Here is an 18,499-nt window from a genome sequence, read left to right on the forward strand (position 1 = left end):
TCCAAGGTGTTAAAGGGAATGGGGAGGGCCTGCAATCTGGGGAGTTGGGCCAAAAAATATCAGCAGGGTTTGGGCCTGGGTCAAAGAAATGTAAATTCCGGGAGTCTTGCAAGAGGGTGTTGCTGGGATGGGTGCTGACCACGAAGCGGAGAGGGAGTCTCCGGCGTTTCTGCAGGGCGGCTCGCTCCGGCTGGGGCGGCAGGCTGGGTACAGCTCTGCGGGGCGGGCCGCGGGCACCCGGAACGAGGACCAGGCGCCGGGCGGACGGCGGGGCGCGGCAGGCGCGCTCCTCCCCCTGCCCCACGTCTCCCCCACCCCTGGCGCGGCGCCGCGGGGGGAGGGGGGCGCAGGCAGGCGGGGGCGGCGGCGGCAGCGGAGCAAGAGGCTACGGCGACTGCTGCGATGAAGGGCGGTGGCGCGGCCGGGCCGGGGGCCGAGGCCACGGCCCTGGCGAGGGCCAGCCGCCGGGAGCCCTAAGGTGCCGCCGGCTCCGACTCCACCATGAGCGTCGCGCTGCAGGAGATGAGTGGCGGCGGCGGCAACGTGAGTGGGGGCCCCGGGGGAAAGGACCGGGGTTGGGGGGAGGCAGAGGGGCAGGCGGCGTCGGGAAGGAGCTCCGGCTCGCGGAGAAGGGGCTGCGAACTTGACGGGCGGGGGTCGGAGGGACCCAGGCCGGAGAGCCCGGCGGGCCGGAGGGAAGGAGCCCGCACTTCATGCAGGAGGGGCCCGGCCGGGCAAGGGGCGCCGGGGCAGGGCAGTGGGCGCGCAGCTCTCTCTGCCTGACCTGGGTTGGCGCCCCGACTGTCTGGCAGATGGTGGAGTACAAACGCGCCACGCTGCGGGATGAAGACGCACCCGAGACCCCCGTAGAGGGCGGGGCCTCCCCGGACGCCGTGGAGGTGGGCAAGGGGGTCATCCCTGTCTCACCAGGCCCCCGCCCTGGCATGACGGCCGGCACACCCGGGAGCTCTGGGTTGCCCTGGAGGGTCACCTGCCCCCACCTCCGCTTCATCTCTGGCCTCTGCGCTAGGACTATGGTGAGGCGATTCGAAGTCATGACGTTGCACAAAACAGGCTGAGGGATCAACTCGGCTTGCTTCATTGCCCCTGTGCCCCAAGTTAACCCCGTTAGCGTCTTTGCTTCATGGCTCTGGAAGCTGCCTGAGCCTTCACCCTCTGGGAGGACTTCTGTGATTGGGTCGCCCACCTGCAGCTTGCTAGCTCCAGGTCCTCCTCTGTTCCCCAGGTGGGATTCCGGAAGAGGACAAGACACCTCTTGGGCTCGCACACCCAGCTGGAGCTGGTCTTGGCTGGTGTCTCTCTACTGCTGGCTGCACTGCTTCTGGGTTGCTTGGTGGCCCTGTGGGTCCAGTACCACAGAGGTAGGTGGGCCCACTCCTGTCATCAGCCCTCTTAGCTTGGGGGCTCTGGAGGCAGAAGGGGCTGCTAAAGTTCTCCCTGGGTGGGGCCAGCCTTCCCCCAGCTGTTCTCCCTCCTCCCAGCCTTCCTGCTGTCACGGCCCCTCCCAAAGCATTTGCCTCTCCCAGACTGACTGACAGTCCCCCACCCCCCTACCCACCGTGTCCCCTGCCACAGACCCATCCCACAGCACTTGCCTCACAGAGGCCTGCATTCGAGTGGCTGGAAAAATCTTGGAGTCCCTGGACCGTGGGGTGAGCCCCTGTGAAGACTTTTACCAGTTCTCCTGCGGAGGCTGGATTCGGAGAAACCCTCTGCCTGATGGGCGTTCTCGTTGGAACACCTTCAACAGCCTCTGGGACCAGAACCAGGCCATACTGAAGCACCTGCTCGGTAAATGGGCCTCTCCGGGAGGCACTGAGCCAAGTACATGCCTTGTTCCCAGCACAGGGCTCGGCACTTAATAGGTACTCAAGAAATGTCCATGAATAAATGAATAAGTGGATGACTGCCACCACTCCTGGCCTAGGGGTTGCAGAGAGCAGGGGGCTCCTGAGGGGTGGAGATGAGTTTGAGGGGGCAGACCTCTGAGGTTAATGAAGGGACTCCTCTCTGCGCTCTGGAACACTGCTGAGGTGTGGTAGGCACCAGGGAGTCCATAGTGCTTAGAGATCTTTGAGAGTCTCCCCGGACAGGGGAGAGAAATCTACTCTTTGCTGTGGCAGACAGTCTTCCTGGGTCTACGTTAGGAGGACTACCCCCTTGAGAAGGCAAGGAGAGGGATCAAGCAAGGGTCCAGGACCCCTCTTAGCAGTTAGCATGGTTGCCACCCGGACCTGTGTTCTATTCAACAGAAAACACCACCTTCAACTCCAGCAGTGAAGCTGAGCGGAAGACACAGCGCTTCTACCTCTCCTGCCTACAGGTGGAGCGAATTGAAGAGCTGGGAGCCCAGCCGCTGCGAGACCTCATTGACAAGGTAGGCCCCCGGGATGGGCTGCAGGTGGGGGAGCAGCACAGGCCTTGGGAGAGGATGTGGCCCCAGAAAGCTTTAGGGGCCCCTGTTCCAGAGGTGCCACCATGGTCTCTACTCAGATTGGTGGCTGGAACGTTACGGGGCCCTGGGACCAGGACAACTTCATGGAGGTGCTGAAGGCAGTAGCAGGGACCTACAGGGCCACCCCCTTCTTCACTGTCTACATCAGTGCCGACTCTAAGAGTTCCAACAGCAATGTTATCCAGGTACTGGGCTGGGGAAGGGTGGGGAGGGACTTACGGACTATTTGCTGAGACCAGACTCCCCTCCCCTGTGCTGGGCTGGCTGGGGTGGCTCCCCCCGCACAAGAGTCCAGATTTCATGGGGGGAGGACTCACTCCTCACCTTGCTATTGCAGGTGGACCAGTCTGGGCTCTTTCTGCCCTCTCGAGATTACTACCTAAACAGGACTGCCAATGAGAAAGTAAGGAGCATCCTCAGAATATCCACCCTGACCCCCCTGTTGAGCTGGGCTCATCCCTGTTTACTTTTACCTTTACCCAGGGTCAGAGTGGCAAAGGTGAGCCTATCCTGTCACCTAGTGAGCTGACTACCATTCCTTCTTTCTCTCTTCATTCTCCCCTCCCTGCATTCTTCCCTCCCTCCTTTCTTCCCTTCCCTTTCCTTTCTCCCTTCCTCTTTCCTTCTTTCCTTCCTTCCTTTCTCTTACTCTTCCAGGAAAACATTTTACAGGCACCTGCTGTGAGACGTACATTTCAGAGCCACTGTCATAGGAAGCTTTCAGTGTAGATGGGTTCACAGACCTAGATAGCTGAGAACACGGCTCAAAAGAGGGCCTCTGGGACTCAGGAGAGACCTGGCAGCCAGAGAAGTTTTCCTAAGGAGGTTGCATTTGAGCCAGGCCCTGTAGAATATCTAGGACTGGGTGAGGACATGCTCAGATTTTAAACAAAAGTGTTGAAGAAGGAAAAGCTAAGGCGTGTTTGGACCACAGGAAGGGGTCCAGTTTGGCAAAGTGTAGAGCTCAAAGCAGATGAGAGGGTGGAAAGGTGGGTAGGAACTAGTTTGGGAAGGCAGTATGGCTGGGTGTGAAAAGTAGATGCAAGAGAGGGAGCCTGGAGATCAGATAAGAGTGTCTGCAGTACTCCAGGCTCTGAATCTGTGAGGACCCAAATGGGGGAAGTGGCAGAAGGAAAGTCAGGAAGGGGAGGATGCAAGAGACATAATCAAGTGCAAATCATGAATTGTTGATGCCTGGATGTTAGAGGAGTAGAAGGAGGAACAGGTAAAGACAGTTGAGGCTGTGCACCTGAATGATGGTGGGATGGAGGGGTCCTTAGAGAATTCGGGATGCCTACAGGGAGAACCAGCTTCAAGCACATTGGGGAGGTGGTGATATCACAGGAAAAAGGCAGACTTTGAACTCAGACCTTGATTTTAATCCCAGCTTGGCAGCTTGGTGCAAGTTGATTAAGCTCTCTGAGGCTGTTTCTTCATCTGAAAAATGGGGATCACAGCATCTACCTCATATAGTGCTTGGAGGCAGGAGGAGGATGCAAGTTTATGCTTCTGCATGTGGCAGACCCTTAGGGAGTGGGAGCTGCTCGTGTCAGACGTGTGAGTGTGAGGGACCTGGGTACCATCTCTGTACAGAGGTCAGCAGACAGCTGTGAAAGCTGGGTGGGGTCCTGGAGAGAGCACAGGCCTGGAGGTAGCCGAAGGCTTGAGGGGCATCTCCTTAAAAGCCTAGACAAAGGCTTAGGAGAAGTGAGAGAAAGGGCAAGACTAGAGAAGGAAAACAAGGAGATCCTTGGGACTTCCCTGGTGGCACAGTGGATAAGACTCTGTGCTCCCAATGCAGGGGGCCCGGGTTTGATCCCTGGTCCGGGGACTGGGTCCCACATGCATGCCACAACTAAGAGTTTGCATGCCACAACTAAGGAGCCCACGTGCCGCAAGTAAGACCTGGTGCAACCAAGTAAATAAATAAATATTTTTTTAAAAAAAGAAGAAGGAGGAGATCCTTGTATTTCAAGGGCAGCGGGAGAAAGAGAGACTTCTGTGGGGAAGGATAACCAAGAGGGGGGGGTTTGTCCTTCTCCCATTCACTCCCAAACACTTACCAAGCATCCCTCAGCCAGACCCTCTGCTACCATGTGGTGAACAAGACACTGCCACTCAGTGGGGGAGAAGGCAAGAAATGGCCAAGTGCAGTTATCCTGTGCACAGTTGCTGGGACTGTTGTAAGAGGAGGAGCATGGCATTCCAAGAGTGCAGTAACAGGGAGCCAGCCTGGTCCTAGGGTGAGGGTAGGCTGTGGGAAGGGAGAGGGTTCTAGGCAAAGGGAACAGCTGATGCAAAGGCTCTGAGGTGGGAAGCGGTGTGACTTGTTACCAGATCAGAGAGGGGAGTGGGAGGGGAGAGTGGGCCAAGTCCTTCTGGACAGGTAGGTGGAGTCGTGTTATACATAAACACTATCGGTCAAGTTTAGCATTTATCCCAAAAGAAATGGAATAGGAAACTCAAAAGTGGAGAGTGTTATAAACAGATGTGTGATTTTGATATCACCTGAGTCAGGGGAGGAATTTTGAGAATTCAGGAGAGAACCATGTGGCCTGACCCCCAGGAAAGGGCAGGAGAAGCCTCGATTCACCTCTCAGTGTGTCACCAGTTGTCTTGGGTAGGAAGTCTCCTGTGCCAGCATCTAGGGGAAGCTGTAGTGCCAAAGGAAGTCTTGGGGATTCTCTGGCGGTCCAGTGGTTAGGACTCAGCACTTCCAATGCCAGGGGCCCGGGTTCGATCCCTGGTCAGGAAACTAAGATCCCGCAGGCTGAGTGTCACGGCCAAAAACAACAACAACAACAACAACAACAACAAAACCACATTAAAAAAAAAGGCAAGTCTTAAGCTGAAAGTAAGGAAGTAGGGAGAGAGGGGTAAGTGAGTTGGGGGGCGGGGCAAGATCACTGGTTGAACCAACCATCCACTTTAGGAGCTGGGATGACTAGAGTTGGTAGGCAAACCTCTTCTTCTGACAGCACCAGCAAGAAGGAAGGGAGGTGGGAAAAAGATATTTTGAATATCTTGATATTTTAATATTTTGAATATTTTGCAGAGAATGGATATTTAGGGATATAAAACTTCTCAGTAAAGTGGAAGAGGAGATGGCCTTTGGCAATTAAAGGAGCCCCGGGTGGGGCTTCAGGGCAAGAGTGAGAGTGGTCCCTGGGAGGAGGGCCACAGGAAGTCAGTGCTGAGCAGGGCAGAGGGTCTGTGCACGGGTTTTCATCCATCAGTCAACAAATATTTATTGAGCACCTACTGTGTGCCAGATGCTGTGCTAGAGCCTGAGACTACAGTGCAGAACAGAACAAACAGCCCCTGCCCCCTTGCAGCTCAAGTGCCAGCAGGCTCCGAGGCGACATGGGTTTGTTCTGAGCCCAGGCAGTGCTGGGATTGTGGCCCTGGAGTCATCAGGCCTAGGCCACATTTCAACTCTGCCATCTGCTAGTTTGTAGTATGAGTCAAATCATGTAATCTTGCCAAGCTTCATCTGTAAGATGGAACTATATGGAGTTGCCGTGGTGGGCGCGGGGTCAGGGCACAGATATATTACATGTAAAACGCAAGCAGAAAATTTGATACATGTATATACATGTAGTCACTAAATATTTCTTTTCTGTGTTTTTCTCCCCCTTGGAGACCAGAGGGGAAGGCAGCAAGTTTGAGGCCTAGCAGGATGGGAGGTAGAAGGAAATTGAAGCTACTGTGGACCAAATTCCCCACTGGGGTCCACTCAGCTGTTAAGTGAGGGCACATGGTCACTGACAGGCTGGGAAAAGTAGAAGGGCTTTAGGAAATGAGAGCAGTATGGGAAGCGGATCCATCCACTGCACAAATATTTACAGGGCTCCTATTCTGTGCTAGGCCCTATTCCAGACACTTGGGATACAGTGGTGACTAAGCCGCTGTAACTTGGAACAGTGCTCTCCTGTAACTTACCTTCTCCTTGGGGAAACAGATGATGAATAATTGCACAAATAAATAAAAAAAGATCCTAGCAGGTGGTGATAAGCAGTATGACAGAAATGATGAGGGTCATCCAGGAAAGCTTCTACAAGGAGGGTCTGCAGACGAGACAGTGAGGAGGGTCTGCAGAGGAGATGGTGAGCAGGGGTAGCAGCCAGAATAGTCGTCTTAGCCTTGGGCAGGACTTGTTGCTGGGCTCTGAGGGTGACTTGGGGCCTTGACAGGTGCTTACCGCCTACCTGGACTACATGGAGGAGCTGGGGATGCTGCTGGGAGGACATCCAGCCTCCACGCGGGAGCAGATGCAGCAGGTGCTGGAGCTGGAGATACAACTGGCCAACATCACGGTGCCCCAGGACCAGCGGCGGGATGAGGAGAAGATCTACCACAAGATGAGCATCGCAGAGCTGCAGGTGGGGCAGGCAGGGAATAGAGACAGCTGGGGGGGCCCAGCCCCAGCACAGGCCACGCAGCTTCCCTTCACGCCATCTGTCTGAGGCAGCCAAGACTCTCCTCATTTCCTTGCTTTCTCTGAGCTTCCCAGCTGAACTGTTGCTATCCTGGAAGGAAAAGTGGTGTCCATTTTAGGGCACCCCCACTGGGCCATCCCTTGGTCCCTTTCGTATTGCCTGGGGATGCATAGAGGGATTATGTTAAAAATCCATGACAACTTGTACAAGATGTTCACAAAACAATCAGAAGAGAAATGGAAGCATCTCCTGGAGGGCCCTTACTGTGCCAGGCATCAGCCTCTTAGTCGTTGGATTATGGAAAAGTTGGATAAGGGGGGGTTCTGGAGGAGAGGCCAGGTATGTAGGGACCCTGGGTGGTATCTGGGGAGTTTGTTAACTGTCTGAAAGATATTGGAATATCTGCAGTCCAACTAAATATCACACATGGTGGTTTTCCTTGTATGATATGTGATTGGGTTCCCTGATTGAAGAGCACTTAGGCCTGAAAATGGGTTTATTATAGGAAGGGGCCTCCAAGCAGCTAGTAGCTGTTGCTATGACAATGGAAAGGGCTCCCAGCTCCAGTGTATCAATGGGGGAGTGGTCTGCTGAAAGCCAAGGGGGCAGGGACACTTGAGATATTTTTGCTCACAGGCCCTGGCGCCCTCCATGGACTGGCTGGAATTCCTGTCCTTCTTGCTGTCACCGCTGGAGCTGGGTGATTCTGAGCCTGTGGTGGTGTATGGGATGGATTATTTGCAGCAGGTGTCAGAGCTCATCAACCGCACAGAGCCAAGGTGGGGGGTGGAGCCCAAGGTGTCAGGGGTGGGGCTCAGGGCTCTGTGCAGGCTCTTACCCTAGGCTGGGACTTCAGGGGACCCACTTGTGGTCTCTATTTGCACACCTAGCTCCAACCTGACTTTTACAGGCAGGTGTGTGGTCCCAGGGTAAGAGCGAGGGATTATGGAACAGCTCCCACATGTGCCTCTCGGGACTCCTGCTGTCTGCATGCTGGTAGAGCTGGTTTGGGGTGGAAATGTTACCTGCCTTTACCTTATGTTCTGGCTACCTGAATGCCAGTGTCCTGAACAACTACCTGATCTGGAACCTGGTACAGAAGACAACATCAAGCCTGGACCGCCGCTTTGAGTCTGCACAAGAGAAGCTGCTGGAGACCCTCTATGGCACCAAGAAGGTGGGCTCTCTGACTCTGCTCCCACCTTCCAATCCAGTCAGGCTGACACTTCACACCCACTGTGTGTCAGGCACTATTTGCACATGGAGCACAGGATTAGGAATCAGGCTGACTTGGGTTGCATTCCTAACTCCTCTATCTCTTGGCCTATGGGACCTTGAGCATATCCCCCTACCTCTCTGACCCTCCATTTCTTGGTCTGTAAAACAGGAATTTCTTGTGGGGTTGTTATGAGGACTGAGTTCACGTAAGTGAAGCACCTACCCAGTGCATGCTATGTGTAGGCACTCAACTTTGATGATGAGGGTGAAGGAGAGAATGAATAAATGCAGTTCTTAGTTTCAAGAAGCCCTGTTAAGTGGGGGAAGGAGACGTGTAAACAAACATTATATTTTGGGGTGATAAGCGCTCACACTGAGTGACAAACCTTCTTTGTGTTGTAGGACAGAGGTGGAGACAGCACATTTTACCTGGGGGATGGGGGGCATTAGGAAAGTCTTCTCTGAAGAGGTGACATTTGAAGAATGAGTTCATCAAGAAAGCCAGGGAAAAGGGATTCCCGACTGAAGGAATACGATGTGTAAATTCCCAGAGGCCAGAAGGAGCGTGGTAGTTTTGCATGTGTTCGGGCATGACTTTGAGGACAGGGCACCGGAGAGGCTGAGGGTGGTGAGGCGGGCCTGGGGCAATCCTTGGAGGGACCTGAACGCTGTGCCTAGGAAGCCTGGCCTTGATTCAGGGATGGAGAACCTAGGATGGTTTTAAGCAGAGGTGTAACCTGGTTGGATTTATGTATTAGATCATCTTTCTGTAGCTAAATGGAAGATGGATGGAGGGGGTGACGGGAGGGGGATGAGAATGGAGTCGAGTGTCTAGTTAGGAGGCCACTGCAATCTTCAGGCAAGAGACGACAGTGTTATAGGACAGGGAAGTGACAACGGCGTGGACGAAGGAGACGATTAAGAAGCAGAATTAGTATTAGAATCTGGTGATAGATTGAACATGAGGGTAGGGAGATGGAGGAAGCTGGTGACTCCCAGGTTTCTGGCATGGGGGACTGACTGGATATAAGACTGAGATGTGCAGCTGAGCAAAGAAACGTCTGGACCCCAGTGGGCCTCTGAGAAACATAAGAGGAGGAGAGTGCTGCAAATAGAGTGGGCAGCGCACATGTCCCTCCTGAGGTTTCGCTGCTGGCATTGGCATGCTTTGCGATATTGCCCTTCATTTTCCCTGGAGTCTGAAGGAGAGATGGCACCCCAAACCCAGGCCTCCTATGTGCAGAGCGAGAGGGGCTGGCCCTAGAGACAGAGAAAGGCCCTCAGACTGGAGGGCAGAGCGATCTCCAGGAGGCCTGGCTCTTTACCCCTTCCAGTCCTGCACGCCAAGGTGGCAGACCTGCATCTCCAACACGGACGACGCCCTTGGCTTCGCTCTGGGCTCCCTCTTTGTGAAGGCCACGTTTGACCGGCAGAGTAAGGAAATTGTGAGTCTTCAGGGTCCTTCCAACACTGCCCCTTGTTTTATTTATTTATTTATTTATTTTTTTGCGGTACGCGGGCCTCTCACTGTTGTGGCCTCTCCCGTTGCGGGGCACAGGCTCCGGATGCGCAGGCTCAGCGGCCATGGCTCACGGGCCCAGCCGCTCCGCGGCATATGGGATCCTCCCAGACCGGGGCACGAACCCGTATCCCCTGCATCGGCAGGCGGACTCAACCACTGCGCCACCAGGGAGGCCCTGCCCCTTGTTTTAGTTAAAATTCACCATTCATATTTGTATGTACCTACAGGGAAAAAATTTGGAGGAAATTCATCGACAAATTAGCGGTGATTACTTTGGGTGGTTGGGATTATGAGGGTTTTTTTTTTCTTCTTTTAAAGTTTTCTGTGTTTTCCAAGTGTTCTACAATGAGTTTATGTTACCTATATAATTAGAAAAATAATGTTTACTTTTTAGGAAATTATGTTTGTGCTTAAAATATTACCTATAAGGATGTAAATGGCAGTGTTGTTTATAATAGGTGAAAATGACAACAGCTTAAATGTCCAGCATAGGGGACTGGAAAAACAAATTGTGATTAGGCTGGATTATGAGGCAGCCTTAAATCTGATGATTGTTAAGTGAACAGAAAGTAAGTTATGAAATGTATATATGTTGCACAACATAATTCCATATTATATGTATATGTGTGTAAAAAAAATATATATATATATATGAATATCCCAGCAGGGGAAGACACTAGACATAGTCAAAATGTTGAAAGGAGTTATCTGTGAGGGATAAGATTTTAAACGGTCTATTTTCTTCTTCAACTCTTCTCAATTTTCCACATTTTCTGCTATTAATGCCTTCTTTTCAAAATTGGATAAAAATGAATGCACTACATTAAATTATAATGTTAATTCAGTTAACTTATTGTCAGTTTTTTGATTAGTTAGAAAAAAAACCACCACAGTCCCAGTACCTTCACAAATCATGTTTCCTTCTCATCCTGCCCAGATGCTCAGCCTTATTTCAAGAGTCTGGGTACTCCCATGTGCTCCCCTGGAAGGACAGGGATGGGGCACTAGGGGGGATGGGGCACTAGGGTAGACGGGGAGAAAGGATGCTTTAATGCGAGTGGGAGGCAGACTTGTGCACCCTCTCTCCCAGGCAGAGGGGATGATCAGCGAGATCCGGACTGCCTTTGAGGAGGCCCTGGGACAGTTGGTTTGGATGGATGAGAAGACCCGCCAGGCAGCCAAGGAGAAAGTGAGCAGTGGCCAGGGTTGGGGTGCCATCTTGAGGTGAGGATGGAGAATACAGTTTTGGTTGGCGCGGGGCAGGGGGGAGCCTGGGGAGGAAACCCTTAACCTGCTCTCTTTAGGCAGATGCCATCTATGATATGATTGGTTTCCCAGACTTCATCCTGGAGCCCAAAGAGCTGGATGATGTTTATGATGGGGTGAGTACCCTGCCCATCAGTACTGAACCTTAGCCCTGTGGGGGGCACAGGGCTCAGGAATGGGAGCTCAAGCACTGAGAGGGAAGGAGATGCTTGTTGGTGCCTTTCAGAGGCAAGTGCAGGCAGCCAGCATTGCTCAAGTGCTGGCTGTGTGCCAGGCTGCAGGCCAGACAGCAGTAGAAGGCAGTGTTCACAAGCAGGGGTTTGTAGTCAAACCTGTTTTTACCTAACTGTAACCTTGGACAAGTTATATAACCTCTCTGGGCCTCAGTTTCTTCATCTGTAAAAGGGAGTCCTATTAGCACTTACCTGATAGGATTGTTGTGAGAATAAAAGGAGATAGTATTAAAAAAAAATAAAGCAACTGCAACATAATATTGGCAATTATTATTTATTAGCTATTTTACACCCATTTTACAGTTGAAGAAACTGAGGCTCCGAAGGGTGCTAATTAGTAGCCAAACTGGGACTATTATCTTCTCCAACGTGTCCTCTCACTGGCTTTCTACTTCCTACCATTCCCACAGTATGAAGTGTCTGAAGATTCCTTCTTCCAGAACATGTTGAATTTGTACAACTTCTCTGCAAAGGTGATGGCTGACCAGCTCCGCAAGCCTCCCAGCCGGGACCAGTAAGAATGGGGGCTGCAGACACTTGGGGCAGCAGGAAATGTAGGGGAGGTTTCCAGGGCTGAAGGAAGGGGATGGCAAGATGGATCCCAAATGAGGCACGAGGTTCTTCTAGAATGTCGGTCAGGGCTGCTGGGCATCAAGAGAGTCAGGCTCCACCTCAGCTTCTCCTTCCCCCAGGTGGAGCATGACCCCCCAGACAGTGAATGCCTACTACCTTCCAACCAAGAATGAAATCGTCTTCCCCGCCGGCATCCTGCAGGCCCCCTTCTACGCCCGCAACCACCCCAAGTGTGTCTGAGGCAGGAGGGGCTGGGTGCTGGGGCCTGGGCCTGCGGGTGAGCTGGGAGCAGGGCTGGAGGTGGGATCTAGAAGTCCCCCCACCATGTCCTCACTCAACATTCCTCACCTACCAGGGCCCTGAACTTTGGTGGCATCGGCGTGGTGATGGGCCACGAGTTGACACATGCCTTTGATGACCAAGGTAGAGGTCCATGTAGTTGTCTCCTCCAGCCTAGAATTCCTAGTGGCTCCTGCAAAACCTTGGGATGTTGGAAGCAGGCCCTGTGGACCCCGGGGTCTGTGGACTAGGGCTGGTGGGGGCACTTGTGCCCCCAAGGGTTGAGTTCTGCTCTCGGTGGGGTGCAAAGGTTAGTTCTCCTCAGGGCGCGAGTATGACAAGGAAGGGAACCTGCGGCCATGGTGGCAGAATGAGTCGCTGGCAGCCTTCCGGAATCACACGGCCTGCATGGAGGAGCAGTATAGCCAGTACCAGGTCAACGGGGAGAAGCTCAACGGCCGCCAGACGCTGGGGGAGAACATCGCTGACAACGGAGGGCTTAAGGCTGCCTACAACGTGAGTGGCCCCCTGGTGGCTGAGGCTCACCTGCCCTGGGGGGGGCAGGGCACTGGGTGGAGCTGGTGGGCAGGCCCCAACAGACTTGCCATCCGTTCCCAACCCCAGGCTTACAAAGCATGGCTGAGAAAGCATGGGGAGGAGCAGCAACTACCAGCCGTGGGGCTCACCAACCACCAGCTCTTCTTTGTGGGATTTGCCCAGGTATTGCCCTCCTGGGAGGCCAGGGGTCTGCCCTTCTCCTCCAACCTCCTGGGCATGTCATTAGAAGTCTGGGGCATGCAGAAGGGACTGGGAAATGGGGCCGAACTTGGAGTGTGGAAAGTGGTTTGGGAAGGCCTTGTGAAGCCTTTTGGTGGGGTCCACAAAAGCATGTGAGGAGGGCTGAGGAGGGAGAAGGCTTCAGGAGGGTTTTGCAGATCTCGAAGGGCAGGGCTGCCCTGCCTGATGGGGCAAGGGGTGGGGAGCGGGGTTGATCTCCATGATGCTCCTGTGAGGTGGCTGTGGAGGAGGAAGTGTGGGGCAAAGTGGCTCGTCCAGGGCTACCCAGGAATAAAGTAAGTGGCAGACTCAGCAGGGTCTCCTCCAGGTACTTTGCAGCCTCTGGGGGCTGGGTTTCTTCCCCTTGGACACATCCATCTAGGCAACCCATTGTCCAGGCAGCTTTGGAAGGCCCTTAAGGAACTTGGGAGGGAGGGCGCTTTCTCCTCCCTTGGTGCCGATGGCAAGGGGTCGGGGCTGAGACTCCTTGCTAAGCCCTCTCCTACATCCCTGAGGCTCTCGGAACCCAGGGCCTGGGGTGGTGGTACCGTGTGTCCCCGGGATGGCTCTGCTGCAGCTGGGACAGTGGCCTTGCCTGCACTAGACACCCTGTGTCCCCATGTCTGTCCTGGCCTGCAGGTGTGGTGCTCGGTCCGCACACCCGAGAGCTCTCACGAGGGGCTGGTGACGGACCCCCACAGCCCTGCCCGCTTCCGCGTGCTGGGCACGCTCGCCAACTCCCGTGACTTCCTGCGGCACTTCGGCTGCCCTGTCGGCTCCCCCATGAACTCAGGGCTGCTTTGTGAGGTGTGGTAGACTTGGGTCGGGGAGAAATGGCCAGCTGTTGCCAGGGCCTGGGGCAGCTTGCCCAGCGAGGCTGTCTGCTCTGTGGTTTGGAGAAGGCAAATGCCGGCTGGGCTGGGTCCGGCCCCTCCACACCACAGACGACATGAGTCCTAGTCCCTCCTCGCCCACCACATCGTGCCAAGGCTTTGGGGGTGTCCCTGCCTCCAGCAGAGCCCCCACCATTCACTGTGACATTCTTCCGCGTCACCCTGCCTGGAGGAGGCCTGGGCAGGGGGCACCAGCTCCCACAGGAAGGAGTCCACCTCTTCTGGTCCCAAGCTCCCTGGGCTTGGTGGCCACAGGGCCTGCTGTGACTGCCACACGCTGCCCACGCAGGGCCCGGCTGGTGTGCCTCCCACACATCTCCCCGAGGCTCACTCAGTGCTCCCTCGGGAGTAGACGGAGCTCCTTTCAGCCCCACCCTCGGGGTGGCCCCCACCCCGTGTTCCTCCTGCTGCTGCTGCTAATACTGCTGCCAGCCCTCGCTGACAAACCACCTGTGCTCAGTGCTTAGTGGAAGCCTTTACGAACCTTCCTGCCGCCCCCCAGGTTCCCTGGGCTCAGAGGGGAAGAGTGTACATGTAGGGGATGCTAGTCCCTCTGTCTCGGCATACAAGTCTTAGGGGATGACTGATTCTCCCTGGACCAAGCAGGAAAGCAGACAGGGCAGGGAGAGGGAAGGATAGAGTTTATTTTTACAGGAAAGAGGGTGGGGAAGGAGTGGTCTTGGCCCTGTAGGACCCTGTGACAATAAACAGACACACATCAGTCAGCCTGTCTCTTCCTTCAGCCCTGTTTTCATTTACTCATTCCACCAGTATTTATTGAGTACCTGCTGTATGCCAGGTACTCTTATAGGCACTCATTTACTCATGCACCAGACACAGGGGACTGAAATTTGAAGTCCCAAGAAGAAAAAGAAAGAGGCAGCATGGAGGAATGGCATGAAATTGAGTCTGGCAAGTGGAGTACATCTCCGCTCACTGGTGGTCATATTCCATCACTGGCTGTTCTATAGCTGGAAGCGTTGGCCATGGCCCTCCACTGGTGCATGCAGCTGGGCCTGACACTGAGTCTGGGTAACTACTTGGCCAGGGTCAGCTTGGAAGATGGGTGGCCCTTACCCTGCAGTGGAGGGCGGCCCTGGCCAAGGTAGCATTTTACTCCCTGGAGCTTGGAGCACCAGCCTCTGCTGGTGGCTGAGAAGACATGCATTTCTCCATGTTCTCAAAGGCTTAGCGCTCCTGAGAGCCGCTCATCCCACCTACACACGCTCATCGAGGCCTACCAAGTTCCAGGCACAGAGACTGCAGGTTTGGCTGCCACCCTCCAGAACAAGCAAGGGAAACAGAGCATTTATTGAACACCTCTGTGTTCCAGGCACTTCTGCTAGGTGGCTCATTTCTTTCTTCACTCATTTATTTATAAATTTGTATATTCATAGGTTTATTTTTATAAGTATATTGATTACCAATAATGTGCCAGGCACTGGTGACAGAAAGAGGAATAAGATGATTCCCTCCCTCAGGTGACTCTTCTGTTGGCACTTTCACCTTCATAAGCTCGCCTGATCCTCGCAGCAACATGTTTTATAAGTGCTCCAGTTTCCATTTTACAGGTCTAACTGTAAACACTCCACTGCAGTCAGAGACCTGGATTGAAATTGAAGCTCTGGCAGCTGTGTGAGCTTGAGCCAGTTCCCTAACCTCTACAAGCCTCAGTTTCTTTATCTGTAAAATGAGAACCAGAGCAAAGCAGTGGAAAGAGCCCAGTCTCAGTTCTCTTTAAAATGCAGTGTTACCCAAGGTGTAAGTAGGTGTGGGTTTATTAAGTTTGGAGGAGTAAGAGTGAAGCTTTGCCAGTGATTGCTGCTGGGGTCACTGGTTCCTGGGTGATGGCACCAGCACATGTCCCACAGTCTGTATCCTGTCCCAGCATCAGACTGTCCCCATAAAGAGCTGTATGTGGGTCTCTGTCAAGTTACTTGGAACTGTGGCTGCTCACCAAGGGAAGGAAATTGCTGGCTACTAAGAAAAAGGAAAAGTGGCCTTGGGAACTCTAAGACCAAGGGAAAGCATGGCTTGAGTCTCTGCTCTGAGTGCAAAACTCTAGGAGGGGTGGCAAAGTGTATTGGAAAGAGGAGGGCCATCACGTCTGGAAATCTGGTTCTGGCCCCAGTTCTGCCATCCCCCAGCTGTGACACCAGGCATGGCTTATCCCCTCTTCAGATCTCAGTAACCTTAGCAGTCTGTAAAATAAGTGGGTTGGATGAGATGATCTCTGAGGACTAGATCAGCTTTAATGTTTTAAGAAGTGAATTCAAGGGCTTAGCAAGTTCCAGAACCCAAAGAAATATTAAGAAATGGCTTGTGAAGTTTGGGTGTTGCACAGAGTATGAGATTTATAATGTCAGTGTAATGATAGAGGAGATAGGCTTGGTATCACAAAGCCCTGCCCTTCCCTTGGCACCTGATTTCAGAGGCCAGCTTGGGATACTGACCAGCTGGCCATTGTGGCATTAAAACTCCATATTTGCAAAGGTCCAAGTGTCAAATGATGATGATGATGGTGATGATGATGAGCAGCCCTCATTTACCAAGTTCCTTTTTTTTTTTTTTTTTTTGCTTAAGCCTGTGCTAAGCACTTTAAAAACATCACCTCATTAAATTCCCACAACAACTTATAAGGAGGTCCTATCATTGTCTCTATCTTACAAGTGGCGAAACTAAGGAAAAAGATGACATAACTTCCAGTGTCAGCCAAGATTGCATTAAAGTCAAATTTGGAACTCAGAGCCTCAGATTTGGAATTCAGATGTTCTTAATCACCACCATTTAGTCTGCTAAGCCATGGCAGAATTTAGACTCAAGCATATACATCTGCCTCTTCTGGGCAATTTTATCATGCTTCCAAGTGAGGCCATTACCAGCAGGTGCACTTTCATGGCCCCCATCTCACCCGGGCCAGGTACCTGCAACAACCATGCAGCTGCGGGAAACCTAAGCACATGTTGACCTGAAATTAAGCCAGGTGGCACTGTTTGTTGAGCACTCTGCAGGTGCTTGGTTCCATGGGCAAGGCAAGGTGAACATCAAGTGACAGATGTAACCTTCACCCTTAGTAGCCTGCCAAGCTGATAAATAGGCATCTGCAATATGCTCTGATGTGTTAAAGCAGAAGGGGGAATAATGCATGGTGCTCCTGGGTGGACACATGAGAATAGTTATTAGTAAGGTGCTGGGCCATACCCTACACTCTCCCATTGGAAGTTTGACTAATTCCCATGCACAATACAGTAACATATGCCAAACAATATGATTTCACACTTGGAAGTGCTCTCAAAATGTCAAGTTGGAAGAGAGTCTCCATAAAATAAGCACAGTTTCAGTAGACCTATCATGAGTCACAAATGTAGACTCCTGACAGTTTCCCAGTGCTGAGCTCTGGGCTCCAAAGAGAGCTCCCAATGGGCTATTATTATAAACAAAGATGACCTGAAGTTGAATGCAAAGCCATTTATTCAACAAATATTTGTCAAGGCCTACCACAAGCCAGGTGTTAAATTGGGTGCTGGGGCACAAAGTTGAGTAAGACACAGTTCCTGTCCTAAGAGCTCAGAGTGGAGGGAGGGAGAGGTATGTATCAAGCATTGTAGGAGCACAGGGAAGAAATTAATAACTTGAAAGACAGAACAGGAAAGGCTTCCTACACAGGTGATACTGAGCTGGAGTCCAGAGGATGGGAGAATTTGCTAGCCAAAAACAGTGAAGGGCATTCCATACAGAAAGAACAGCAACAAGAAAAGACTGATCCAGCTTGAAGGGGCAGGGCATGTTCAGAAATGGTGAAATGTTTAGGGTGATCAGAAGGAGGTAGATGAAAGGGGCATAATGAGAGGTGAGAGCCTGAAGAAGGGAAGTTGTAACAGTAGTTATAAAAAAGGGGATTGTAACAACTCCTTTCAGTCCTGGGAATTAACAGTAAAAGGGCCCCAATGCAATCTGATTTTGAAAAATATCACACAAAGAAAGTAGCAACCCAGTGGAAACAATGCAATGCTGTGTCCGGCCTGAAGCATTTCTGGTATTACATAAGTGACGCTTTGGGTCAAATGATTCTCAGATGAGTAGAACCATCCATAAAATGTGTAGCTCTATAGCTCAGGCCATACGTTTGGGGGAAGCATGGCTGGCCAGTGGGTGCAATTTGAAGGAAGGTGGTAGGAAGGGACAGGTGATGGGCTGTCCCCTGATTGGAGAGCAATTTGGTCACAAGGCTGGGAGTCTGGCCAAATGGTAGGAAAGAGTGCTTCTGGGAGAGCAATTTGACTGAAATGAAGCTTGAGGTAGGATATCAATGTTATCATAAGGCCTTGAGAATAATTGCCAGACATCTGCATTTGGCCAGAGAGGTTTGGGGCTTGAGTGTTTGGAGGTGGGGAGCAAGGGGCAGCCCTGCAAATTTGAGGAAGCTGGAAAATGGTAACTGCCTCCTCTCCAGTTGCCAGGCACTTAGCTAAGCACTTTATATACACTGTCTTTATTCTCATAAAAACTTCTGAGGGAGATACTTTATTACTCTCATTTCATAGAAGAAGAAACCAAGCTGAGAGAGGTTAGGAAGCTTGCCCAAATATCACAGCTGGTGAAGGGCAGAATTTGGTTTTAAATATCAGGTCTGTCCTCTCTAAAGCTTATGTTCTCCCACCCACCCCCAACTTTTTATTTTACAAACTTTGCCAACTTTGTATTTTAAACCTACAAAAATGTTGAAACATAGTACACAGACATTCGTTTACTCTTCACCTGGAGTCACCAGCTGTTAATAGCCTGTGCTTTATGCCACAACATCACCCCGTCTCCTCTAAGGT

At 52.3% G+C, this 18,499-nt stretch overlaps 1 protein-coding gene across 6 annotated transcripts; it reads left to right on the top strand.

Annotated features, from left to right (window-relative positions):
• The first annotated feature begins 401 nt into the window (after positions 1 to 401).
• On the top strand, positions 402 to 14,374 carry LOC308617771 (endothelin-converting enzyme 2). 6 transcript variants are annotated; one of them, XM_081235150.1, is made up of 19 exons: positions 402 to 543; positions 813 to 1,037; positions 1,247 to 1,382; positions 1,597 to 1,812; positions 2,274 to 2,398; positions 2,515 to 2,661; positions 2,814 to 2,879; positions 6,670 to 6,858; positions 7,552 to 7,694; positions 7,978 to 8,092; positions 9,468 to 9,578; positions 10,746 to 10,844; positions 10,960 to 11,037; positions 11,565 to 11,668; positions 11,847 to 11,957; positions 12,083 to 12,150; positions 12,332 to 12,522; positions 12,631 to 12,726; positions 13,423 to 14,374. In XM_081235150.1, the coding sequence occupies exons 1-19, from the start codon at positions 502 to 504 to the stop codon at positions 13,597 to 13,599; spliced, it is 2,439 nt and encodes an 812-aa protein (XP_081091276.1). In that variant the 5' UTR covers positions 402 to 501; the 3' UTR covers positions 13,600 to 14,374. The 6 variants fall into 6 exon arrangements, with proteins under 6 accessions (XP_081091276.1, XP_081091274.1, XP_081091278.1 ...); XM_081235148.1 differs by having other exon boundaries at positions 12,332 to 12,726; XM_081235152.1 differs by lacking the exon at positions 813 to 1,037.
• Positions 14,375 to 18,499: the final 4,125 nt, after the last annotated feature.

The sequence above is a fragment of the Mesoplodon bidens genome, assembly GCF_964165515.1.
Source record: "Mesoplodon bidens genome assembly, chromosome: 5".
Lineage (NCBI taxonomy): Eukaryota > Metazoa > Chordata > Mammalia > Artiodactyla > Ziphiidae > Mesoplodon > Mesoplodon bidens.

Bases quoted from the DNA above. Each gene is read 5' to 3' on its own strand.
- LOC308617771 (XM_081235147.1), top strand. From the start codon at position 714: ATGCAGGAGGGGCCCGGCCGGGCAAGGGGCGCCGGGGCAGGGCAGTGG. The intron at 11,669-11,846 runs GTAAGAATGGGG...TCCTTCCCCCAG, and splicing joins AAGCCTCCCAGCCGGGACCA to GTGGAGCATGACCCCCCAGA. The intron at 12,727-13,422 runs GTATTGCCCTCC...CCTGGCCTGCAG, and splicing joins TCTTTGTGGGATTTGCCCAG to GTGTGGTGCTCGGTCCGCAC.